Source organism: Canis lupus, chromosome 13 (assembly GCF_003254725.2).
Source record: "Canis lupus dingo isolate Sandy chromosome 13, ASM325472v2, whole genome shotgun sequence".
Lineage (NCBI taxonomy): Eukaryota > Metazoa > Chordata > Mammalia > Carnivora > Canidae > Canis > Canis lupus.
Window position 1 is genome coordinate 22277986 of NC_064255.1, and position 27623 is coordinate 22305608.

Genomic DNA, 27623 nt, shown 5'->3' on the forward strand with positions numbered 1-27623 from the left:
GCAGAGTGCTCTAGTAAAGTGGATTAGAGTTTTTGGATCAAAGAGATGGAGAGACACGAGTATGAATACACTTTCAGGCGGACAGCCACTGCTGGGCTGTCTCCTGTGCTGAAGAAAATCTTGCCCTTCTTCCCATTGAGGCCACTGAGGAGGACACAGAACAGAAAGCTCTAAAGAGCAAATGATCCCAGTGATTGCTGGTAAAAGTGTTGGTCATGCAGATGAACTATCTCTCTTCTCAGGATGCAGTGGGGATGATGGGAGAAAGACAGTACTCTGTCCACCTGGTCTTTGTACAGCACAGCAACTCTGTCCTTTGCTTTTCTGCTTTAGCCTAGTCACCCCTGCTATCTGTGAGGCATTAAAACACATCCATTGCAGCCTTCCCCATTCGGAAGCAGCCCCAGCCCCCTTGCCTTTCTACCCAGTTCGTGTCCTCCAGCACTTCCTCTGCCTCAGAAATGCTAAGAATTCTGTGGAGTTACTCTTTGTAGAATTTGTGTTCTATTATCAGAGTCCCTCTGTGTAGACAAGGTTCTATATGGCCTTAACTTTGGGGGTTTTAGAAAACTTGCTGGGGAATGGATAAAATAAATCAAAAGCTGAATTTAGTCCCTAAGGTAGGGGTTTCTCTTTTTGAATAGGGATTTGAATTATGCTTTCTTGTTTTATAAAACTGTGTCACTGATAAAAATCTGTTTTGTTTTAGTTCCTCCTCTTGAAGGTTTTGTAATGAATCGGGTACAAGGTGATTATTTTGAAACTCTACTCTATAAGATATTTGTTTCAATAGATGAGCATACTAATGTTGCAGAGGTAAGTATGACAGTGTCTTATGAATGAACTTGACCTCAGGATTATAAAACAAGTGTGTGAAGTAGATAAAATTATTTAATGATATGGTTAAAATGTTTTCAGAATCTACATGGGTAGACCATAGATGATTAATATATTAAGTCACTATTCTTAAGTTACTTTTCATATATACATAGTAACTTTCTTTTAGTAAATAACTTAGAATTTGGTAAGTAATTTTTTAAAAAAGATTTCTTGGTAAAAGGATTGTAGACTGTTGATTGACGTAAGCATTTTCTTACTTTAAATGAAACTAAAGGGTAAAGAATCTTCCATCGTTATGGTTACTATCTGGATTTATACTTCTCTGAGCATCTTAGACATAAGGAAAGAAGAAAGTCTGATTTCAAAATTTATTCAGTCTTTCAATTACTCATAATTTAAAATTTTGTTGATTATGGGTTCAGTTGTTTATTATAACTGTGTAATACTGATAATTCTAGGAATGTAAATAATTTTTTGTTTTATTTTCTAGCTTGCAAATGTCCTTGAAATAGACTTATCCCTAGTTAAGGTATGTAATTTTTATATTCTTTTTATTTGTACTATAAATACCAAATGGCTTTTATTACAGACTTTTGTCTTGATAAGCTACTGAGAAATACAGACAGATTCTTATTGGCTATCCAAGGGAGTGAGGAGAGTAAAGGGGTACCTGCAAAGATATGAAAGAGCAAGATAAGGGCCCTGAAGCAATATTCTACCCCAGGGCGTGAAAGCCAGCACTCACACATGAGGTCAGTTAAAGCAGCAACTTCTGCTTCACTGCAACCACTTCTGCTTCTTAGAGAGCGCCAGGCCACAGAACTGGAAGCACTCTCTCCTATATATGTGAAGACCTTAGGAGAAGAGTAGGCCCACTGAAGAATGTTTTTTTTAGTTATGGAATGAAAATGTTTGAGGATTGCTATAAGCATAGTCTATGACAATATTTTATTTCTACAAATATTCTGATATCTAGTAGTTTATTTTAAATGCTTTCTTCCTTTATGTTCTTTCAGAACGCTGTTTCAATGTACTGCCGATTGGGCTTTGCCCATAAGAAGGGACAAGTAATAAATTTGGATCAGCTTCATTCATCGTGGAGGAATGTTCCATCTGTAAACAGATTAAAGTAACTCATTTACTCAGTATGGTATATTAGAGTTTCCTTTTGAAAAAAACATTGTTTTATGTACAGAAATTTTGTCAGCTTGTCAGTTGAGGTGAACTCTATATATTAGTGGTTTTAATCCTTTTTGTGTGGTGAATCTTTAGAATCTAATGAAAACAAGAACCCTTTCCCCAGAGAAAAGGACATACAGTATTTTACATATAGCTTTAAAGAGTTCTCAAATTCCCTGAACCCAATCTGTGAGTCTTAATTAAGAACCATTGTTGTATGTAGGCAGAGCATTTTAGGGCTACATCTGAATTTTGGGCTTGCACATAAGACTGGATTTGGGTGGATATTCATAATTTGAGTACTGACATTGCTAGCTATTTGTATATAAGATAATTATATGGTTTTTAAAACATGGATGTATTCTTCATTAATAGGAGTACTTTAGATCCACAAAAGATGCTGCTATCATGGGATGGAGGGGAAAGTAGGAGTCCTGTACAAGAAGCTTCGTCAGCTACTGACACGGATACAAATAGTCAAGAAGATCCAGGTTAGCAGTTACTCAGTTTAGAGTCTGTTTATAGATACGCCATGTGTCTATACGTACACTCACAGTTAACTCCAGACTTTGTTCTCGATATCATTCATTTGATATGCAGACCTTGAGTACTTACCCATATGCTAGGCATTGACAGGAATAGGGTACCTTCCTTCTGAGAATTATATCTAGGGAGAGAGAAGGCAGTATGAGCACAAAAATCACAACAGTGCAAGAAGTGTTTTGGTGCTTGTGGGAAGCAGAGGAAAAGCTCTCTTGTCGCCTAAAGGCTGGTGAAGCCTTCATGGAGAGGATGATAATTGGACTAAGGGTGAATAAGAGCTTGCCAGCTAGTGAGTGAGGGAAGGCCTCAGCATGGCCTAAGCACAAAGGGAAGCAAAGCATAGTAAATACACAAGGGGGCTACATGTGGTTTTATGTTGGGGTGGGGAGGGAGCACAGCATAGGCTTCTGTTCACAGGGTCTTATCTGAGCTAGGTGGCTTGTCTAAAGGTTAGGCTAGCTAGTCTTATTGTTCTGACAATTATCAAGTCTTGGTTTATTATTGGCTTTTAAGAAATTTACTACAAAAGTAAGTACTTTAAAAAAATATTTTTTTTAACTTTCTCTGGTTGGAGGTAGGTAGGACTGGCCTTCTTAGGACTACAAAATTGCTTATATTGAGTTATGTACTCTACAGTTATTAAATAAAGTTGAAATGAGATTTTTCTCCTTCCAAATGGTAAGCAAAGAATAATTTTCATTTACTCGATTCTAAATTAGGATTTTTTTTTTCCCAGCTGACACAGCCAGTGTAAGCAGTTTGAGTTTGTCTACAGGATACACAAAGCGTATTGCTTTTCTATTTGACTCAACTCTTACTGCCTTTTTAATGATGGGAAATCTTTCACCAGTAAGTCAAATTCTTGTTTGAATATGACAATGTTTAAAGATCAGATGTAAAATAGTTCATGCTTTGAGACCCTTTTTTAAGTACTGGATTTATTCCTGAAAACACAAAATGTAATTGTCTTTGTTTTATATTCCTTAGAGGAGTGTAGTAACTTTAGTGAGGGTTACTTTTATAATTAGAAGAATCAGCCTTGCATCTCACTCACCTTTAAGTTTGATTATATTGGAAAGGATAATATAAATATAAAATGTTCTGTTTCATATAGAAAGAGAAAATCAGAACTTACTCATAATAGACTTGTATAAGGTTTTAAGATCCATTTTAGTTTTTGTTTTTGTTTCTTTATGCCAGAATTTAAAAAGCCATGCAGTCACGATGTTCGAAGTTGGCAAACTCTCGGATGAGTCTCTGGACAGCTTTCTTATAGAACTAGAGAAGGTAAATCTGGGTTGCTCAGTATGGGATGTCAGGGCATTTGGTACAGTTTCTTGCTTGATATTGATTCTGTTGATTTTTGGCACATTGTTGCTCATTACTACCCCATTCTCCACGTTAATACTGCCACAGTCATTTACACTTAAAAATATTAAGTGGATGAACAGATTTTGTGATTTACAAAGTGATTTGTGACCTTATCTATCACTTAGCATGATTTGGTTTGATGAAATGGACTATAGAAATAGTTTGTTATTTTTTAAGTTACATTTTTCTAAAATAGCCTTTAATTTTTTTTTTTTTTTGAGCATGACTCTAGATCTCTTCAGCAGTTTTAATTTGAAGTTTTTGTTCCTTTTATCTTAAATCTGGAACAGTGTCCCTGGTTACCATATTTATGTCCATTCTCACTTTAGCCTCTTGAAGACTTTGCAATTATTTGCTTTTAGCCACCTTGTCCGTCCATGAAGATAGCCCTAGCTGTCTTTAGTTCTAAATCTTGATTGACCTTTTGTGGTTTTCCATTCCCTAGGTTTTTTGTCTGTTTGTGTTTTTGTTTTTGTTTTTTGTTTTTTTGTTGTCTGCTCTTTATGCAAATAGTTTGTGTCCTGAATCTCTTCCTTGACTAATAATTTTGGTACCTTTCATGCTTTAATGATGAACTCTGTATATTAAATGTGCTACTGAGAGGATTTTTGATGATTCTGTTAACTTCCTTATATCTTAATAAAAAGACTATAACATTTTTTCACTCTTTCTTCATAGGATTTTTAGTTTGATAGTATAGAACTATATTTGAGATAATCCTTGCTATTAATTAGTCTCTTTTATTTTACCTTTATACATCTATTGTTCCATCAGTGCTTTTAATATCTTGTTAATTCCATTTCTAATAAATTATGTATCTTTTGCCAATAAATTTATTTTCTAGCACATTTTAAGTTCTGTTTTCCTGATTTTTATTTTTCTCACCTCAACTAGTCTTATCACAGGTAGCAAATTGGAAGATTTCTTTATTCTTTATATATCTATATCCTTTTATGCTGCATGGTCATTCATGGGAAATCTTTTTAGTCTGAAGTTTAGTTAAAAATAGTTTCGTAACTATTTTAAGAAGCCTCATTTTGATTAAATTTTATTGGTTGATCTTATTTCTTTTAAAGATTTTATTATTTGAGATAGAGGGAGGAGGGGCAGAGGGGGAGGGGCAGAGGGAGAGGAGAAAGCAGGCTCCTTACTGAGCAGGGAGCCCAACATAGGGCTAGATCCTAGGACCCCTGGTATCATGACCCGAGCCAAAGGCAGACCCCTTAACTGACTGAGTCACCCAAATACCCTGATTGATCTTATTTTTTAATGTCAATCTAATTTAGTCATTTTCCCCTGTAGACCTGTCCTTCCATTTCCTATGTTGTTTCTGTGATGTATTTTTACATGTTAAAGAAGTACTTGACTCAGTTTCAGAAAAGCATGTGTTAAAATGTAAGGCCAGTGAGCACAGGGGTTTTGTCCACTGTTCTGTCCCTACATTCCTAGACAGGTCATACCCAGCACATAATAGGGACTTGGTGAATTCTTTTTGAATGATTTTAAGCTGTATATTTAGTAGTGTCGAAACAGCTGTGTTGAATCACATACTCCATTGTCCCTTGCAGCCAGTGATACAGAACTGTGGACATGATGATGAGAATTAGAGGTATAATTGGTGACCATGGATTGGAGTACTTTTCTGGATGAAGCAGAATATAGATCTTAACTTTTTTTTAAGTACTGTATTTGAATAATATGTGGGAGATACAACGTATAATGGTATAGTTTAGTATTATTTGGTTGTTTAAAATTGTTAGTTTTATTTGCTGGAGTAATTTCTGTCATCTTCAAAGATGAATTCAAATGGAAACAATTGAGATTTAGATTAATATTTGTTTCGATGTTGCCTGGGCAAATTTTTGGCTTAGTGATTCTAATGTCTTAATGTCACTATTGTATTATTATATATTAGGATGAATGACTTGAGAGTCATATTGCACAATTTATTTTCTCTTGGTTTAGGTTCAGAGCACTGGTGAAGGAGAAGCACAGAGATATTTTGATCATGCACTTACTCTGAGAAACACAATATTGTTTCTGCGTCATAATAAAGATCTAGTTGCACAGACTGCACAGCCAGACCAACCCAATTATGGTATGATAAATGTACTTGATTTTGAAGACATAACCCTATGGACCTTCTTTCTAAGAAATTAAACAGGTCATGCTTGCTTATCTAATCATCGCTTAATACATTTTGTATAGACGTCATGTCGAATTTCCAACTAGAGGCCTGTTTTGTGAATTTCTTTGCCTGTTAACTCTTTCTTAACTTTCCTTTCTCTCTCTTTTTTTTTTTTTTTTAAAGATTTAACTTATTTATTCATGAGAGACACAGATCGAGAGAGAGGCAGAGACACAGAGGGAGAAGCAGGCTCTATGCTGGGAGCCCGATGTGGGACTTGAATCCCAGGACTCCAGGATCACACCCTGGGCCTAAGGCAGGCACTAAACCGCTGAGCTACCCAGGGATTCCCCAACTTTTTCTCTTTTCTTGTATGCCACTGACATTTGTAGTATCTAAATCTGCTTAGGACCTCTAAAAATGGTTAATTTGTTTAAGTGGCTGGATGGTGTTTAGTACTGGCCTCAGTTTGAGGGGTGAACAAATGACAAAATTTAGTTGGTTCAGGAAATGTTACACTTCCTGAATGAAAGATTAGATTCTATAAAAGGAATAAACAGGAGCTTCTGATGGAAATGCTGCTGTAATATTTACAAAAGTATTTTGCTTTAAAAAAAATAAAAAAGAGAACAGAGAACCTTTTTAAAGAGTAAAAGAAAGAAGCCATGGCAGTTTTAATCTATGATGAGCCTTAACTGTGGCTCTTGCTCTGGTGTGAGCTCTCGAGTGTGGGATAGATAGAGGGTTCCCAAACTGTAGCTGAACAGACAGTTCTGAGTAGAGCAGCGTCACCCTGAAATGTATGTTTTTAAAAAGATGACGTGGGTTGGGCACCAGTGAAGAGCATTTGGCACCAGCCCTCGCTTACTCACAGGATCTGCATCTTGGAACTCTGAACTCTTAACACCCTGAGAACATTAAATTTCATCACCAGTTTCACCGTTGGTTTCTTAGTCATCTTCATTCTCATTCTACTTTCACCAGCATCTGGCTTTCTTTTAGCTCAATTTAAAAATTTAAGGATGGAATCAGTTGTTACTTCATAAAAGTGGTCGCAGAGGTGTAAAGACAGATATGCTGAGTGGTTGAGCTGAGTGAAGCTGCATACACTCAGTTCCTCGTGACTTGCTTCTACAGCCTTAGGGTGTCAGGGTCAGAGTTCTGCGTTAGGAATGATTCCATGCAGGGGCTCTTTTTCAGATTATTCATTAATAGTTAGAACTGAGAATATTAAGTCACCAGATGCCAAGAGGCCAAAGCACTTATTCATGAAACATTTGTTAATAGCTATTTTTGGCTACCAAATAGATCTTGTGACCTAAGCAATGAGCAGCACAATCTTGAAGATGTCTTTGAATGTAAAAATCCTGAAATTACTTTTTAGTGACTTAAGGAGATAATGGGTTAAAATATTTGAGATACTCTGTTATGGCCATCTTGAAATACACCAACCTTTCCTGCCCATCATAGCATCTACGAGAGTTAGTACCAGTGACCAGGCAAGTAACTCATTTTATAGATAAAGAATTGAAGCTTGTCTTGGTCATATCTCTTGCCCATTTAGTCATTATGGCCTGTATGATTAGTCAGTGGAAGAGATGGGACTTAAGTCCGTGTTTTCTTGAAAAAAAATATTTTTTCCTTTGCTCTATCACTTTTAAATCTTTTTTTTTTTTTAAGATTTTATTTATTCATTCATGAGAGACACAGAGAGAGAGGCAGACAGAGACACAGGCAGAGGGAGAAGCAGGCTCCATGCAGGGAGCCCGATGTGGGACTCGATCCCAGGACTGTGGGATCACGCCCTGAGCCAAAGGCAGACGCTCCGTTTCTGAGCCACCCAGGCATCCGTGCTGTATCACTTTTATTATCTTCTCCTGAACATTAAGCTTTTCATTGATTTATTCATGAATCTATTGCTTAGTAGTCTGGACTAAACTTTGTTTTTCACCATGAATAGTCTATGTACCAAAAAGTAAGTTAAATGAAAAACCGAAACCTTATCTGTATGAAAGTAGTTAAGTGTTTTTCTAACTTTTGAGGTTAGATAGTTGACTATTTTTGGTACTAGTTAGAGCTTTCAATGTTTAATCTCTCCTAAGATTTTTTTTATCCGACAATTTTTTCACTTGCTGTGATTTCTGTTTATTAAATTTGTTCTTGATTTATTGTACGTAATCAAGTATAAATTTCTATAGTCTTAATAGAATTCTTTCCCTTTTCTCCTTTTCCTAAGCCACCTGCTCAACTCTGATTTTACTTCAAAATTAACATCACATCTGGCTGTAGCCAGATTTGTCTTACAGCCACTTTATTCTCCTGCCTCCCTGTTTACCAGTTGTGTGGAAGAGATGTTCTTCCTGACATCTGTATGACTCTCTCCTCCATTATTAACATTTTATTTGGAAATATTTTAAATTTACAAAAAATTTAAGGATAGTATAATTACTTTTAACCCAGAATGTGGGAGCAAGTTGTATATGGTCTTTCTCCACAAAATTATTCAGGCTATGTTTCTTAAGAACAGGGCTATTCCCTTACATCAACTTCAGAAGATTTAATATTGATACAGTAATCCTGCCATTTGTATTCCTGTTTATCAGTTGACCCAATAATGTCCTTAATGGCATTTTGCCCCTCTCAAGTACAGGATCTAGTTTAAGATCTGATACTACATTAAATTGTCACAGTCTCCTTTATCACCTTTATTCTGAAACAAATTTCTAACTTCTTTTTGTCCTAGAACATTCTTATTTTTTAAGACTATAGTCCCTTTTTGTTGGCCTTATGAGGAAGTTTCTCACTTAGGTGGGTGTGATGTTTTGTTGTGATTAGATTCAGATTATGCACTCAAGTTTAGTGTATTACTGAAGTAATGTCATGTTCTCCTAAGGGTATGACATCTGGAGGCATGTAATTTCTGTCTGTCCATTGTGATGTTAGTTAGTTGATGTGTTTTCTGGTTTTCCTACTATATAGTTAAATATTCTCCCCACTTGAAACTGCTAAGTAATCTATGGGCAGATACTTTAAGACCATGCACATATCCTGCTCCTCATCAGTATATCCGCCTGCCTCCCCCCCCACCCCCCCAGCCCCACCCTGAGTATTGAATATTCAGTGGTAGTCCTGCCTGAACCATTCTTCACTGTGATGGTTGTTGTAAATTTCTCATTTTTTCCAACTCCTGTTCTAGTAATAGCTGAGACTAAGCATTCTTTTATATTCTCAGTATGGATTGATAAATTTCTGTTTTTTTCCAATGGCTTATCATTAGTCATTGCTCTCTCTTAATTACGCATATGCTAGAGTGGCCTCACATTTTGCCGGTAGGATTTCCCCTCAAGCTGGCTCCAGTTTCCTTGTGCCATGCCTCCATCTTTTAAAAAAATTTTTTACTTTTGGGGCAGTTTTTTACTTTCTGGCAAAACAGTTTCCTCTTGCACTTCTGTCTAGTCCTGGAATCAGCCTTTCTCCTGGTAGGAGCCTGATCTCTTTTTCCTGGAGTGTGATGTTGAAGACCAAAGGCCTGGTGCTAGTTGTACTCACTGCTTCTAGACCCTTTGAGCAGGCCACATGGTTTTTGATTCATTCTTGCTTGAGAGGGAGAAGGGCTGACTTGGTTTCTCTCAGTCTTACATTATCTTTTTAGAGAACAAATAGGACTGGTATTTTCTGAAAGGATTACAAATGGGAACACTTAAAATCTATTACATGCTGAGTGAGTTTGTGCTTTATGGACCAGCAGACTTGGGCACATATTGTTAATGAGGAACTCTTGTTCCTATACCAAATTCAGAACTTGGTGGTGAAGCTCTTTGTAGAAAACAGAAATTGAGGGAGGCCAGGACACTGTTTCTTTGTGGCACATGGTTCTTTCTAATATACCACTGCCCTGGGGTGGCTGGAGATGGAGAAGAAGGAAGATAGAGCAAATCCATACTTTTATCGTAAAAGTAGTAGCTTCATGAAACACCAGTAGACAATTATCTTCCTAGACCAGGGAATAAAGACTGTTGGCTTTAAGTCTTAAAGGGCCTGAGTTCCTGTTTCCAGGGAAATTTGACACTGTTAATAGGGGTACTCTGTCTATGAAAACAATGTTTAAACACTAAGGTAGTTACCAATATTTTGTCTTAGATGTTGTGTCACATCATCAGTCTTTCATTTTGTGTGTGTGCTTGGTCATGATTCAGGTTTTCCTCTGGATCTCTTACGCTGTGAGAGCCTCCTTGGTCTGGACCCTGCAACCTGCAGCCGAGTTCTCAACAAAAATTACACACTGCTCGTGTCCATGGCTCCTCTCACCAATGAAATCCGGCCTGTGAGCAGCTGTACCCCTCAGGTAAAGAGCCATGTGAAGTATCACCAGTGCTGTCATTTCAGACGTCCTTGAGGTGACTTGATGAAGAGGTTGACTGGTTTATCATGTTATTTTTCAGTTTGCAGATGCCAGATATTAAAACCAGTAACTCAGAAAGCACTTTTGTATTTTATGCTGTTGAAAGATGTTCGGTTCAGTTTGTGAGGGTAGAAATGGTATGTTTTATTCACGCATCGTCTAGCAACTTGTGATACATTGAAGTTTTCATGATGAATGTGGTGTTTTATTAATATCTTTTAAAGACTTTATGTGAATGAGAGTGCACGTGCGAGTGGGCAGAGGGGCAGAGGGAGAGAATCTCCAGCAGTCTTGGCTCTGAGCAAGGAGCCTGTCGTGGGGCTCATTCTCAGGATCCTGAGATCATGATCTGAGCCGAAACCAAGAGTCAGATGCTCAACCAACTGAACCACCCAGGCGCCACATTGATGAACGTAGTATTTTAAAGAGAATGTTTTGGATGCTCTTAAGGAAGCCTGGATTGCCTTGAGGGAAAAAGTCAATTTAAATTTAAATTTAAAGAGAATGTTTTGGATGCTCTTAAGGAAGCCTGGATTGCCTTGAGGGAAAAAGTCAATTTAATTAGGAAGAATAAGAGGCTTCTATGATTGCTAAATAAACTGGAAAGGAAGGATTATGTTTAAAAGCTAAAACTCTAGTTATCTGTAAATTGACTTGTGAACATTGCTGCTGGCTTTTTACTTTTTAAAAATAAATCAGTTGTGTATTTGTGTACTTAGCAAGGACATTGTGGCCTGTGCCATTTTCAGAGGGGATCATGTCACTGTTCTTCAGTGCTACATCCTGCCTGATTTTCCTAGATGTGCCAGGTTAATGGTGTAGGAGAAAGGAAGGGATCCTTATACAAGGTTGATTTTATTGCTTTGTTGTTCTAGCTGCTTTGGTGAGCATACCTCCCACACCCCCAAATTTGTCCTCTATTCAGTGGGAGTGGTTATTGATTGGCATTTACCAGCCTTTTAAAAATAATTTCTTGTGTACCCATCCCCGCAACCATCAACACCATCCCATATACATACTTCCTCCTATTCTGTAACACAGCTTCTAGGCATTAGTAGGAGTCCATGAACTAAATGAATAGTAAGGTGGATGGAAGGTTAGATAGCCCCTTTTGTGAAAAATTGCATGTGATTAATGACAATTACTAACACTTTGGAATAGAGCTTATTGTATGACAAGTGCTGTTTTAAACCTTTCTGAACAACCTTATAGTGTCTTTATAAGGTAGATATTTTATCACCACATTACAGGAGAGTAAAGTGAGGCACAGAGAGTTTAAGTGACCTTCCTAAGATGATAGAGCTGAGACGACAAAGCCAAGGTTCAAACCCTGGTGTTCTACTCGAGTTCATTCACCCAATTGCAGTGGTAAGATGTGCTTTCTCAGTTTTAGGAAAACATTTAAACTGTTTCAATGGAGCGTTTGAAATTTATTTTTATAAGGATAGTAGCAGTTAACACGCGAGGCTTAGCTTTTGCAAAACTATCCTGGGTCCCTTGTGAGATTTGGCTGCCTTACCTATGTATTGAAACTTTCTCTTACCTGCTTTGTGATTACAGCATATTGGACCAGCTATCCCAGAAGTCAGTTCTGTCTGGTTTAAACTGTACATTTATTACATCACTGGTCAAGGACCACCATCTCTTTTATTGTCCAAAGGTACAAGACTTCGAAAACTACCAGACATATTCCAGGTACGTTGTGTGAGGTGTGGTTTGAGGAGGATAGAAATTGGTAAACAACATTATAGTGACCTTCTTATTTTTTTTTTTTTAATTTCTAAATACCATTTTATCTTTTATTCATTTCTTTTCCATAGGGTTATGATCGATTACTAATAACATCTTGGGGTCATGATCCTGGGGTAGTTCCTACATCAAATGTGCTGACGATGTTGAATGATGCTTTGACACATTCGGCAGTTTTGATTCAGGTACTGTGGCTTTATTTGAAACAACCAATTTTGGATTTTGATTTTAAAGATGACAATTTGTCTAGCTTTCTACTGAGTTGCAGTCGGATGTAATTTGACATTTGTAAAGCTGAAATGTAAGAGACCAGATGTGGGTTTTTGTCCTGGCGTTTGTCTGGCAGTGTGGGACTCCCAGAAACAACACAGACTTTGTAGTTAGACCCAGCTTTGGATTCCAGCTTCCTCTTTTGCTGCCCGTGTGGCTGTACTTAAAATAGCTCTGTTGAGCTAGAATTCACTTAGCATACAGTTCACCATTTTAAATTGTACAACTCAGTGGTTTTCAGTGTAGGCACAGGTGTCCACAACCATCACCATGCTCATTTTTAGAATATTTATATCACCTCAAAAGAGAACTCCTGAACATTTAGTTCTCACTTCCCCAATTCCCCAGCCCTAAACAACACTAATCTACTTGTCTCTCTAGAATGCTTATTCTGAGCCTTTCACATACGTAGAGTCATGTAATACATGGTCTTTTGTCCCTGGCCTCTTTTACTTTGCAAAATGTTTTCGTGGTTCATCATGTAGCATGCATCAGCCTTTCATGATTCAGTACTGCATTCCTTTTTACGGCCAAATAAGAGTCCCTTGTATAAATATGCCACATTTTGTTTTTCCATCCATTGCTGGTGGACATTTGGATTGTTTCCACTTTATGGCTCTTAGGAATAATGGTAGTCACTGCTATAAATGTTCATTTATGGGCTTTTGTGTGACCCTGTTGTCATTTCTCTTAGGTAGGTGGCTAGGACTGGAAGTGCTGGATTATATGGTAGTTCTATATGTAACTGTTTAAGGAATTTCCAGACTGTTTCCCAGAGTGGCTGCACCATTTTATATTCCCACTAGCACTTGGTATTATCTGACTTATTTTATTATAACCCTCCTAGGGTGTGAAGCTGTATCTCATTGTGGTTTTGATTTGTATTTTCCTGATGCCTAATGATGGTGAGCCTCTTTTCATGTGCTAATGAGCTGTGTGGCATTTCAAAGATACTTATGCTTAGTTTCTGGCTTGTAAAATGGAGATGGCAATATTTATTGTATAGCAACAAAAAGTGATAGTAGCAGCTAATGGTGAGATAAGCAATTTATAGTCCTATGATTGTTGAATGAAACAAGACTGTGTGTGAAGTGTGCAGCACGCTTTCTGCTTCATAATAGGTTCTCAATAAGGATTTCATTAATGTATTCCACTAACAACCATTTGTGCCATATTCTGTGCTAATTAACGGGGATATACAAATAAGACACAGTCCCTGAGTTTAAGGGATTTAAGTCTGTTGGAAAATGTTGCGTTAGGTGTCAGTTTCAGTTTTTTTTCTGAGTGCTGAATAGGATTATATACAGTGCAAGCATTAGACAGAAGTACCCGATTCAGCCTTGAGGCAAGGAGAAAGGCTTAAGGGACACTTGTTAGAATGAGACTCTGTTTATGTATAGAAGGATGATACAGAAGAGAGCCAGGCCAGGCAGCAGGAATAAATCTCTGGGCAGAGATTTTTTTCTTTTTCTCCACTGCTACTTCCCTAGTACCTGAACAGTGCCTGGCTCAGAGGAGGTTCTCATGAGTGTTTTAATGTAGGCAGGCCCTGGCATATAGCGTACCTTGACTGTTTTGCTATAGAGCTTAGACTCTACCCTATAGATTGATGGTAGCCAGTGAAAGGTGCTAAGCAGAGGATTTATATGGTCAATATGTTTTGGGAAGATCAGCTTGGAGAGTATGCTGAGACTGATTGGGTGCGGTAAGATACCTGGAGCAAGAGGTCCAGTTAGGATTTAGTATAGGAGTCCCAATAAGAGGTGAAGACAGCCTAGATCAGAGAAGTGGTAATAAAAATTGAAAGGAAAAAATGGATTCAGGAATTATTACAAATTAAAATTAATAGAATTGATCAGATGTCTGAGAAGGACATGAGAAGAGGAAGAGAATGTTTCCCCGGATATTGGCTTATGAAAGTGGAAGAATGGTGATATCACTACTTGAGAGAACAGAGGAGGAAGAGCCAGTTGATGGGGATCAGATGATGTGTTGTGTTGGGGCCTGTTGAATATAAGGTGTCTGTGGGACGTTTGGATGGTAGAGCTACCTAATCAGTAATTGAAAATATTTTGAAATCCAAACAAAAGTTGAACAGGAGACACTGACTTAAGTGTCTGCATCAGCACATGGAGGTACTTGAAGCCATGAGGGTTGATGTGTTAGCCAGCAGGGAGGAACCCCTAGCAGGGCTTAGTGGTGGGAGATGACATCATGGAATGGGTTAGGCGTGGGCTTGAGTCAGTCTGCCTAAATTCAGATCTTGATTCTACCCTTATTAGAAGTCTTGGGCGATTTCAGTAATCTTGAATACCTTACCTGCAAACTAGAGATTTTAACGGGATTCTGGCCTTATAAGGTTGAAACGAATGACTGACTTGCATAATCCACATGGTCCTGCACTTAACACATAGGAAGATCTCAAAAGACGTTATGTATGTATTGGTAATGGTAGTAGAAGCAGAGGAGTTTTAAAATGTTCATTACAGAGTTTTGTTTTTGCTAAAAAAGGATGCCTCCTTTATTAAGTTTTATGGAAGAAATTCACCCTGCTGGAACTTGTAGCAAAATTAAGATTTTGATTAAAACCATGCTTTCATTATAAAGTCTTGGTTAGGATTCATATCATAACTGTACCAATGAAGTAGAAGGGAGCTGTCCAAAGAAATAATGTTCAAGTTGTTATTTGAACCATCTAAATGAGTGCAATTTTTCTCTGAAATGATTTTTTTCTTTTATGTCAGAGTACTTTCAATTTAAATGACATGTAGAGTTTTTTTTAAAGGGAAAAATATATAGCTCCCCAGTGTTAATTTAAATTTTCTATTATAACAACACTAAAGGCACATAAACATAAAATTAAATTTTTCATGCTTATTATTCTTGCACAGTTGCAAAGCCATAACAAATTTAGGGATTTAAATGCAAAAACCCTTTAAAACTAACAGAATTCAAATGAACATTAATTGAATGCAGGAGATAAAAATAAATCATTATTTGTAGCATGGGAGTGGGGTGGTGAGATTCAGATTTTTTTAAATTTAATTTTTGAATTGGTAGAACCTACACATGATTCAGAAATAAAACATTATTAAAAGATACACAGAGAAAAGTATCACTGCACTTCTAACACTGCCCCATTTTTCCCATTTCTCCTCCAAATCAGATACATTTATTGGTTTCTGCCAATACCCACCTAGAATTTCTTTATGCATGTGTGAGCCAGTGCACAGTATAGTCCCATGCTTTTTTCACTTATCAAGTAGAGACCTTTCCATTTTGGTTCATAGGGAGCTTCTCTCTCTCTCTCTTTTCTTTTCTGCAGCTGCCTTGAAAATAACAGCCATTAAGTTATTTAACCCCTTTTGAGGGGCTTTTATAATTATATAATTTTGAATATATGTCACTGAGTGCAGGTTTTTGAGTTTTGCATTCCCAGTTCATGATATACCAGCTGATGGATGATGGGATTCTTTTACCACTTTCCTCTCTCAGAACAGCAGCTAACCCTTGTGTGAGTGTACTTGACTTCAGTCTTATAAATTAATATGCACTTAAGATGATCTTTGCTTGCTGGAGAAAAATAAAAAATTGTTGAAAAATTTTTTAATGGAATATTAACATAGAATATATCATTACATGGCATAGTCTTATTTATTGTTTGATTACCTGTTTGTTCTTGGAAATACAGGTTTCTTGTATACCTTTCAACTGTGTTTCTTCATGTTTAGGGGCATGGTTTGCATGGGATAGGAGAAACTGTCCACATACCATTTCCATTTGATGAAACAGAACTACAAGGAGGTATCTTACTTTTGAATTATATCTGTTTGACTTCTTTATCATTATTAATCTTTATCAACAGTTTGGTAGAAAACGTAAGAAGTGAATTCTTAAAAATTTTAAGTTCTAGGGTCTTATCATGTGGCTTTTAAAGAGTATTGGCAAAGATGGGGGTGCCTGGGTGACTCAGTTGGTTAAGCATTAGACTCTTGATTTTGGCTCATGTCATGATCTCAGAGTCATGAGATCAAACCCCACATTGGGCTCCACACTCAGCAGGGGGTCTGCTTGAGATTCTCTCCCTCTACCTCCCCCTAACTCTGCTCATGCTCACGTGCTCTCTCTCTCAAGTAAATAAGTCTTTAATAATTAAGAAAAGGAGTATTGGCAAAGGTAGTTTTCTGTCATGTGCCTTTTCCCACAAAGAACTAGTAGAATAAGACTCACTTGGGACCTTTGAAGGAAGACTAGTCTGCCTTTGAGATGAAGTATATCAGTGGGTCTCTGCCTACCTAGGTGGAAGACTAGGTTTTCTCTCTGTTTAGACTTTCACATGTCTTTTATTGTTTATTTATTTGGAGGCAAAGGGAGAAGATAATTTATTGGGAATATTTTATGCAGAGAATGTTGATCTCCTTCCTCCCCCCAATGTTACATACTGTCCCTCCCACCTTCCTGCAGCTTTTTTAGGTAATTTAGAACTAGATGCCAATGAACATGTGTATGCTATTTTACGGTTCACAGAGTACTTGCATGTATTTCCTCTTTCAGCATCTGATTTTGAATTTAAATGTTATTTTTGTTATTAGAGAGGATTTGAGTTTGAGCTAAATTAAGCTAGTTAGAATCAAGGGAGAAGGCCCTGTTTAAAGTTATCTTTTTCTAGAATTGGATGTGAGCTATAGTGCATTTGATGAAAGATGCTCACAGAATTTTTGTTAAAAGCAAATTTATTCTTTATTTTGTTTAGTATAGAAGATAACCTTTTCTGTATCTGGTTAAAAATGATACTCATATAGCAGTTCTGTTTCCTACTTCATGTAAAACTGCTGTTCTGTAATCTTGTATTTCTGGTTCTTAAAGCCATATTGCTTGAATTTTTAGAGAGCAGTAAATGGTTCAAGTAACCTAACTTGCATTAATTTGTTTTTTTTCTTTTTTTAAAATTAACTTATATTTGTATAAGAACTTAATATTCTTCCAAAATGATAGTCCCCACTGTCCCTTACTCCACCAACGTCAGGAAAAGGAAGATTTTAAAAAGATCTTTTTCCTTCTTACATTGCTAGACTGCAGAAATCTCCCGTTTGAAATTCAGTTCTCTCTTTTGCCTGTTGTGAATAAATGTTCATGAAATTTGGAGAAGAGGGACACCTAAGTGGCTCAGCAGTTGAGTGTCTGCCTTTGGCTCAAGGCGTGATCCCAGACCTGGGATTGAGTCCCACATCAGGCTCCTCACAAGGAGCCTCTCTCTATGTCTTTGCCTCTTTCTGTGTTTCTCTCATGAATAAATAAAATCTTTTAAAAAAAAATTTGGAGAAGAGTTTTTCTCTTCCAAAAAACAGCCTCTTCTCAGAAATAAGTATTTCTCTGCAATTAAACTTTGCTATTTAATCCTTTGACACTTTATAAATTCTGTGGGGGAAAATATCCACCTGAACATATAGACTAGTGACAACAGGATCTTCAAACTATAAAATCTCAAAAGCTGATGAATAGCTCTTTTGCCTTGGAAGATTATTTTATGAATTATAAAAGAAAGGAATCTTCATATTTGAGTATAGAGCACCTTTCAAAGTTAATCTATTTATGAGTACTTGCATAATATTTAATTTATTAAGGATATAATTTCAAGTACATTTTTAGCTTTAGTTTCAATAGGAATAATTTTACTTCTAAAATTTTTTCAAAAATATGTATTTAATACTTTCCTGGCAGAAGCCCAACAAGTAAGCATTCGAGGCAGAATAAAACCACAAAGAAGCCTAGAGAATTTTGCCACTGACTGGTCCTATTTGCTTTTACTTAGCAGGTAATTTGTTTTGATACAATAAGTGCCTCCTGAAGGCTATAAATGTATATGTACGTCATCCTTTTACACTCACAGGTAGTTGTTTGTTGGAACCAATGTCGATAAAGTATAAAAGTAATTCCCAGAATTGTTTAATAAGAGTATATTTACATGTTTGATATCATGTTATGTTATAAAACTGTTTACTTATAATGTGATGTCACTCTTTCTTCTTAGAGTTTACTCGTGTCAATATGGGCATTCATAAAGCTTTGCAGATATTGAGGAACAAAGTGGACTTACAGCATTTTTGTGGATATGTCACCATGTTGAATGCTTCTAGCCAGCTTGCAAACAGAAAACTCAGTGATGCTTCTGATGAGCGAGGTCAGCTCACAGTTGGGTTCTTTGAATTAAGATCACTGTATTGAGTTGATCACAATCTTAATACTTAAGAAGCAGGGAGACTTTTGTGGGGATGTTGAATTATTTAATACTTGGTATTTTTTCACGAAGATGAGACACTATTCTGTGACATCCTTTGGATAAATATCAGTTGTTTGGATGGAGAAAATACTAAGTGCCCAGCTAAAAGGCTATTGGCCTGGGGTTGGAGTTACAGAATGGTTGTGGGGTGTTAGCCCTCTAATCTCTGCTCCATGTCTATAGGCTTTCAGTTACATAAAGGACAGCTTCGAAACTTCAGTCTCTGTGTCACGGTCTTTCCAGAGTAGAACTAACAATTTTTCCTGTTGAACCATTCTCTTTCTGTCAAAGGCACCACTGTCTCATCACCCAAGCCCAGAATCTTTGTCTATTCTTTCTTTTGCCATGCTTCCCCTTAGTTTCCACGTTCTGTGATTAGTCTCTAGATGTCATCTTCTGTCTTCCCTTCTCTCTCTTTAGATTCCTCAGTGACTGTCATTCTGGTCTGTGTCTCGATCCTTTAATCATGAGTTGTCACAGTCCTTTCCTGTTCATTAGCCTTCCTGACCGTATTCTCCTTCTGTCTCCAACCCAGTCTGCACGTTGTCAACAGCTGATTCCCTTTTTTCTTCCTAATTAAAAAATGTGTTTTCCAGTCACCTTCTCTCATATACTGATTGTTGCTGCTCTGGCATAATTTTGGCTTGTATGTGGCTTTGGAGCCCATGGTTCCAGCTCTGGTCCATAACTCTAGAAAACCATACAGTTCTGACATCTGTCATTGATTGATTATATTCCCTGAGCCTTTTAGCGTGAAATCTTGAGTAAATATGATTGATTACTCCCCACCCATCCAGTGGATTGGATTGGCTCCCTTTGAGTTGAATATTCATGCCTGGTCCTTTGCCTTTGGCCAGAGGATCTGACTTAATTTTAATAGTTGGCTGCCACGTATCAGAGGGCATTTTCCAAACAGATGTATGGATTACGCAGTCATTACAAATCATGTCTGCTACAGTCATGTTTTATTTCTTTCATCCCATAAACATTTATGCAGTATCTGCTTAGGTACTGGAAATATAGGAATTACTGAGACCTAAGGAATAAATAAAACTCTAGGAAGGGAGACAAACCAATGAATCAGCCTGCTTTGTACTGTTAAAAGTCTGCGGTGGAGCTTGGCAACAGCTTAATGTGCTAATAATGTAGGACTGAGAAGGCATATCTCAGCCCAACTGAGCCATCAGTGAAGGCTTCTTAGAGAAGGTAAAGTTTGAACTAAATTTTGAAAAATGAGGATTTGGGTACATAAGAGATGATTGTTTATTTGGAGGGTAGCAGCCTTTCAGGTGGAGGGAGTCAGACACTCAAGTAGCTCTTGATCAAAAGAAAGAATTTGTTGGTAAGTAGCAGAAAATGAGAGTTGAGAAAAAGGTTAAGATCAAGAGATCTTGGAGGATCATATGTACTGGAAGATATGAAAAGTCAAAGAATTTTGAGGAGGAATGACATCTGATTGCACATTTCCATGGGGATGGAAGTGACTTTGGGAATGATCTACGTGAAAGGCTAACCTCTTGGTCTGCCTTTTGAGTCCTCATTTCTTGGGCCAGGGTTTTACCACTTCAGCACTGTTTGCATTCTAAGCTGGGTAATTCTTTGCTGCGGGGGCCTATCCCATGCATTGTAGGACGTTTAGCTTTCCTAGGTAATCAGTAGCATCCCTGTCCCCTTTCATGGCAACTGCATAGGTCTCTAAATGCTGTCAGAGGTCTCTTGGGGGACAGGATTGACCCTAGTTGGAAACAGCTGCTTCAGGGTGAATCTCTATTGTCATTCTTGTTGCTTAACGGCTTTTCTTCTGTTAAGGCTATTGAATGACTTGTGCCAATTACAAGAATCCTAATATTGTGTATGTCCTTTCATTGGAAGGAGAACCTGATTTGGCTTCTGGTTCAGACGTAAATGGGAGTACAGAGTCATTTGAAATGGTCATTGAGGAAGCAGCTATAGACTCAGCAGCAAAACAAAACTCTGGTAAGGCTTTAAGAATTATCTTCAGTTTTAGACTAGTTTCTGAGATTTAACTCTTCTGTTAAATCATTTGGGTGTCATTGTTTGCTCTGATTATCCATAACCTTTTAATAAGTATTCACTAGGAAACATGCTTATATGTTTAGGATAACAATGAAAGTGTTATAAAAATACGACCTGAGAGTATTTCATTTTTCCTGTGTTAAATTCTTTCATGTTGTAGATGTCTTGCAATGTCTTTCTTGGGGTGGTGGGGGTGGGGGTGGGGGTAAAAGGCCCCAGAAGCATGTACACACTCAAAAAAGATTCTTTACTGTTTAGAGATTCACTGACTTCTCTGAATCCTCTCCCCTATTAATAAGCCTGTTGATGGACTGCGGGGGCTGAGAGGAACCTGAAAATTCCTGGACCTCAGTTAACAGACCCTGGTCAGTCATAATATATGTAAATACATATGTGATTAATAACTATATCATTTTGTAGTTGCTACAACAGAAGCAGATTGGGTTCCTCTCGAGCTGTGCTTTGGAATTCCATTATTTAGTTCTGAATTAAACCGGAAGGTTTGTAGAAAAATTGCTACACATGGCCTTTGCAGAAAAGAGAGGTGAGGGTTTATATTCATTGTCATCTTTTCATCTATGAGACTTCTGGTGCTCAGTTGCTACATCTTATTTTCTTTTACTTCACACATGAGCATGGTAATTGCCTTGTGTCTATTTGTTGATTGAATAAAGATTGCTAGTTTAAGGATTTTTCTATATTTTTCTAAATTAAACTTCAGCACCTAAGAATCTGACACATGCAGACATTGGGGGGTACATGTTTTGGTTAATTTTAAGTATGTTAACTTAGTTACCCAGGTTTGGTGAGAGTGTGATAAAAATCACATGCTTATATGAGATTCCCTTGTGCACTTCTGTCATCCTGAGCAAACACACTCAAGTTATGTCATGTAAATAGTGATTATCTCTTTTGGTGCAATTATAGCTGAGTTTATAGATTTTCTTCAGCTTCCACGTTTTCTAAAATGAGCATCTATTACGTATCAGAGATGACGTGTAGGTTTTATCTCACATGCTGACTCTGATCCATTGGGAGGAGTTGCTAAGAGGCAGTAAAATTTATGTGACTGCTGAGCAGAGAGGAATATCCCTGAATCTGATTGTCTTGGTAGAGTGGCTGGGAGAGCCGATGTCCAAAGGTCTCCTTGACTTCTTTATTTAAAAAAACAAAGTTGGATAATAAGTAATCCATCTAATTGGCTTAATATACTTTATCAGAAGATTGAAAATACCTCAATTGACCAATGATTTCAACAGTTCTCTGAAAGTTATCTACATGAGTAAAAAAGTAGAAATACTATACAGATTTAAGATGGCTACCATAATTGTTACCAGTTTACATATTTGAAAAATACTTGATTTAAGTGGGTTGATGTATATTAAATCTGTTAGACTTTTTACCCAGGTGTATTTTAAAATTAATTGGGGTGTTTGAAGTTGGTATTATAATGGTCATTCCTGTCTGAGTTTTCATTTTAAACATTTTCTTTCATTTAACATTTACATTTACTGATAGTTTAAACTTTTCCTAATAGTAACCTCTCAGTTTTGGTTTTATACATGATTTTTTATTTTAAAATGGTCTTTTTATGTACTGTTTAATATTATTAAACTGGCAGAAGTTTCATTGATGAGAACCACTGAAACTTTTAAAAAAGTTTATGTGATTAAACAGAATGTATTTACATATATAAATGCACTTAAATTGTTGAAATTAAACTCTTGTGAGATATTAGTTCTTGTCATTATATTTATTTTAAACTTTTTACCCTTGTTTTTCAGCCTTCAGAACCTCTTACATTCCAGTAGAAAACTGTCTCTACAAGTCCTTAACTTTGTTCACTCATTCCAGGTAACAAAACTCAAAAAATCCAAATGGTATTTGCATAGAGCGATATAGGATGCAGAACACTTTGACGTTTGTATTGAGTCTCCACAGTAATGAAATAAGCACTGATTTTAATTGATTAAGATGCTGAGCTTTAGGAAGTTAGTTTTCTTGCATGTGATTTCACTGTCCAGATGAAGAACGTCTAAAGCTGAGACTCTGTTCTGTGCCAGTGTTTCGTTCAAGAGAAATTGTGTTAAGCATCTACCCCATGAGCCATGCATCATGCTAGGTGCTAGTTCTTGGACATGATACGCTTCCATTAACTGCAGTGGTTCTTGGTTGCTGAGAGGAGGCTGTCTGTTTGTGGTGCAGGCCAGTGCTTTAGACCTTTTGTCTTCCCCCTTCCCCAAGAAAAGAAAGGATACTCTGTAGACTTGATTTGTAGATAAACTTTGGGAATGGAGTATTTCTGTTCAGAAGATGTGATCCAACATTATGAAATCAGTGTTTTGGAGTTTTGTTTCATTTATTTTAAATACTTGAGTCTACTCTATACCAGACCCTTATTAGGTGCAGAGGGAGACACTAGTGGAGCTTATAATGATGCTTGAGACTGTAAATAGTCAAGTAAACATTGAAATATATAAGTAATGACAGATTTCAATGGGTATTTTTGAAGGAGCCAGACTCCTTGGAATCTGATGGGATCTAAAGGGACCTAATTTAAATGGACAGAGATGATATAAAAGCTGAAACTTCTAAGAGATGGAAAAGAGTGTGCCATGCAGAGCTTGATAGGAGCAAAGGTCCTGTGTGAGGAAAGCACTTGGTGTACAAGGAAAGGAAAGAAGGCTGGTGTGGTGGAAACCTTGTGAAAGTGGGAGCGGGGGAGGAATAGTGGCAAGAGGTGGGGCTGAAGAGGAAAGGATAGCAGAGCCTTCTAGAGTATATCAAAGAATTTATATTTTATGTTCGAGTGAAAAGATAAATTATTAAAGACTTTTAAACAAGAATGATATTATTTCTGATCAGCTGTTTTAAAAGATTAGTTACCATTTGAAGAGCAGATTAAGAAGGAACAAAGCATAGAAGCAAGACCAGGTCGGAGACCACTGTCATAGCCCAAGTGAGAGTTGCTGGTAGCTGAGCTCCCTTTTTAATTAAAAATACCCCCAAATTTTGCATGTATCCATAGTAAAGGTTTATTATACATATGTACTGTTAAATCAATAAATTATGTGTATTATAAAACATACACAAAAATAGAAATTTTGTAAGGATGCAGTAGTTGGTAGAGGATTTCTAAAATTTTTATAGCCCCATACCCAACTTTGGAGTGAGTACCCACTTTGGAGACCACTGGCCTGGAGTATATGCTGGTGGGCTACAGGGAATGAATAATGTAGGATATATGTTGGAGTTAGATTGCTAGAACCTGGTGATTAATTCAATGTGAGGAAAAGATTGAGGGTGTGGTGAAGAAGGGAGGCGTCAAGAATGATTCTCCAGTGTCTGGGCTAGCATGATGTAGGGAGTAGGGAGGGCTGGGGAGGAACTTAACTGGAGAGTTAGGGTTTTGGACATGGTAAGTGTGGAATGGATGTCCCTGAGTAGTTGGGGTTTGTGAGGTTGATCTTTGCGTCTCCCACGGTGCTTTGTGTTCCACAAACATCTTGGGTCATCAGAGTCAGTATTTATAATGAACTGTATTAAATTATTTGGTTAAGTGTTGAATCTAGGAATTTTCTCCGGTTCCTTGGTCTTTTAGGAAGGTGCTTCAACACTGGATGTTCCCACTGAGGCCAGCTTTTCCAGTGTGCTCTCGCAGTCCTCCTGTGCTGACGCAGGAGTTCCACTTCCTGCAAAGAACTTAATCTTTAAAGATGGCATCTTATCAGAATGGAGTGGACGGTCACCTTCCTCGCTTCTTACTGCTAATCTCCATTTGCAATAATTCGGTTCCACCATTTGTTGCTCACACTTTCTGCCTTTTTTCTTTCTTAACGTTAGCTTTATAGTGCCAGCCACTAAAAAGCATCCTGCTGCTGCAGTGCAATTCACGCCCAACCGATGTTAAAAGATTGGGGAAACATGTTCACGTTTTTTCAAGTTTTCCTCATTATTGCACCTCCTAAGGCAACAAAGAGCTTTTTAGCAGCCTGCACTGTATTTTTTACCTTGAGACAATCTGCATTTCTTTTATAAAACTGAGGATATACTTTATAGGCTTTATGATGACTGTTATGTTTATAAGCAGTCACTATGAATATTGCAGTGGTAATTTTATATGTTAGTTTATCAAACATAAATCTTGTTTAATTTTATATTTTGTTACCTACTCTCTAGGGGATCATGGAAGAGGTGGAACTCTTCCTCTGAAAAGGCTTCTTGGTACTTAAAGTAGCAAAACTATAAAACAATAAACATCCAGTTTTGAGAGATGATATGATGGGGCATTAAGAATTTCTGTGGCTATCTGTAAATTATGTACATGAGTTGAACATTGTTGAAAGTATGTAAATCAGCATAGTTATGTATAATTTAACCTTGATTTATAAGATCTTAACTCAGACTATGACTATACATTGACATCTCATGAGAAGCTTTGGAAAACATTCTATTTTTAAACCAACATTTGTATGTGGACTTCTGTTGTCACTCACTTTGGGCTTTATATTTTCATAGAGTCTTTATGGAAAAATAGAATTTATTTTCCACTCTTGTAACTGTGGCTGCTGCACGTTTTCACCCAGACTGATTTTTTGTTTAGTAGCTTTACCAATGAATTGTTATGAAATTGAATTTGATGTTTTGAAACCAAGGATTGTGATTTTATAGGTTAGAATTACCTATTAGAGGTATTAAGGCTATGTCTTCTGATCAGAAACACTTTGGTGATAAACCTCCTTTGAAGATATTCTTAAGCAATCTGGATCTTAAATTTATGTGAATAGTTTTGGAGGAACTGATAAAGAAAAATTGAGTAATTTTAAAATGTTTCTTGAGTCATTGATTCTTTTAGATCTCAAATGTTAATTAGAATAATTGGAATCACTTTCTAGATTTTTTAAGTTACCTTCCTTGGGAAGTTTGTGCAGTGTTATAGTTTAGTGTAGCTCTTCTCATAGGATAATGGTTTGCTTGTTTAAAACTGTAACCAAACTAACTGGTCAAACAACATATATCTAAAACATTTAAAGCATTAGAGAATTTGGGAATGTTATAACCTAAACATTTTTGCTGATAATTTTGTTATTTATAGAATTGGTATTTGTGTATTTAACATACTACTGGAAATATATGCCTTTCTTAAAACTGTTAACATAACCATTCATTCAATACAATGGCCTACCTATAGAATTGAATATCTTGGAGCAGGTTACCTGTGGCACACAGTCAGTGCCGTGTTTTGGGTAAGTGCAGTAACGTTTCGTTTTCTACTTTGTCTTATATGAGGTAGAAATCAAGTGTATGTTATAAATGTTTGTCTGTAAAAGGCAAAATACATACTAATATTAAAATAATTTCTTATGACTGTGAATCACTCATTTATTTTTCCAATAATTGATATTGTACATTCCTAGTACTATTAGGTATGTATGTAACTTCTACAGTTTTTCAACCGAAAGTTGTAAGTATTTCAACTTGATCAGGGCTCTTTAATCTCATTTTCATTTGCTTTGTTTATATTAACTGTAGTTATTTTATTTATTCCTGTATTAACAATCTAAGCCTACTGTAATGACATGTACACTAATAAAGAATCGAATAATTTGTAGTTGGCAGTGAACCCAGTTGGTGGTGAATTGAAAACTTAAAATATGGGAGTGATTTGCTGCTATATTTCCTTTGAGAGATAATGGGGAAAGAATTAGAACCTAATAATGATCATGAATTTTAGGGAAAGTACTGGAAAAACAGGTGGACAACTCTGGTTTTTCTCCTGTGAATGAGGAAAGGTTCTGATTCCCAGTTGAAAACCTCTCATAGTTTTAAGGAGGGAGAATCTGCTTTTTAGAGCTGTTAGTAAAATGTGAAAGCTGCTTTTGTGCTTTGCTTTATGAACTTGGCTTTGTTTCATCCATATGTTAACTCATCTCCTAATCTTAGAACTGTCGATCCCATTCAACAAACCGTTAAATTTTAAGAGTAGACTTTATTTGCCAAAGAAGACTTATGAAAGAATTTTAAAGTAATTTCATTTGGCTTTGTGCTACCTCCCTTTCTGTTCTCCCCTTAATGTCCTTAAACCATGGGATACATTCTTTAGAAACCAAGAGAAAAAGAAATATCAAAAAGGACACAGAATTTAGTATGATACACCTCCCAGGTGGGTCTAAAGGAATGCAACTTTATGTCGTTTAAAAACATATCTGATTTTCTCGATTCCTTTCTTTCATTTTAAATATGTAATCAGCTGGTTTTATATTCATTTTCTGGAGAAATACCAGGTTTTTTTACTCGATGTTGTCAATCTTCTCTGCCATTCATTGTTTCTATTTTATGTTCAGTGTTTCAAATACAGTTTGTATTTAAAGATTTTAAAGTACCAAAACTCTGTAACTGAGTACAGTGGATTGTTTTCTGGTATGATGTTAATATTCTACAACAAAATGTATAAAGTGTTGTCAATTTGATTATTGACACATATAATATGTTTACAAATAAACTGTGGTGTTGATCAAATTACTGCGAAAATGTGTACATAATCTGTAAGTTCCTTTCTTAATATTAAATAGAGCCATGCTTTCAGTGCTGTGGCTTTCCTGTACTTTTCTTTAATGACCTTTACCTTTTCATTGCAGATTTATAGGAAGTTTCAAATTTATAGGAAAGTTGCAAAGATAATCCAGGGATGTTTCCTACACCTTTCCCCAAGCCTCCCCCAATGTTACCACCTTTTAAACTATGGCCTATATGTGAAAACTCAAGTTAACCTTAGGATAGTACTATTTACTATACTATGGACTTTATTTTTATTTATCTGTTTT

The 27623-nt window shown here is 36.7% G+C and overlaps 1 protein-coding gene across 2 annotated transcripts in view; it reads left to right on the forward strand.

Moving 5' to 3' along the window:
• FAM91A1 (family with sequence similarity 91 member A1) overlaps positions 1-27384 on the forward strand; it is a 42910-nt gene extending 15526 nt beyond the window's left edge. Inside the window, exons 9-24 of one of the 2 annotated variants that reach the window (XM_025450297.3) lie at positions 710-816; positions 1331-1369; positions 1857-1969; positions 2395-2510; positions 3299-3411; positions 3763-3849; positions 5899-6031; positions 10258-10406; positions 12024-12158; positions 12284-12397; positions 16214-16286; positions 18514-18663; positions 20635-20739; positions 21220-21343; positions 22584-22653; positions 24401-27384. In XM_025450297.3, the coding sequence (XP_025306082.1) occupies positions 710-816; positions 1331-1369; positions 1857-1969; positions 2395-2510; positions 3299-3411; positions 3763-3849; positions 5899-6031; positions 10258-10406; positions 12024-12158; positions 12284-12397; positions 16214-16286; positions 18514-18663; positions 20635-20739; positions 21220-21343; positions 22584-22653; positions 24401-24586 (1814 nt within the window). In that variant the 3' untranslated portion in view covers positions 24587-27384. The remainder of the gene's footprint in view (positions 1-709; positions 817-1330; positions 1370-1856; positions 1970-2394; positions 2511-3298; positions 3412-3762; positions 3850-5898; positions 6032-10257; positions 10407-12023; positions 12159-12283; positions 12398-16213; positions 16287-18513; positions 18664-20634; positions 20740-21219; positions 21344-22583; positions 22654-24400) is intronic. The other variant, XM_025450298.3, reaches the window with a different exon arrangement.
• The last annotated feature ends 239 nt before the right edge of the window (positions 27385-27623 follow it).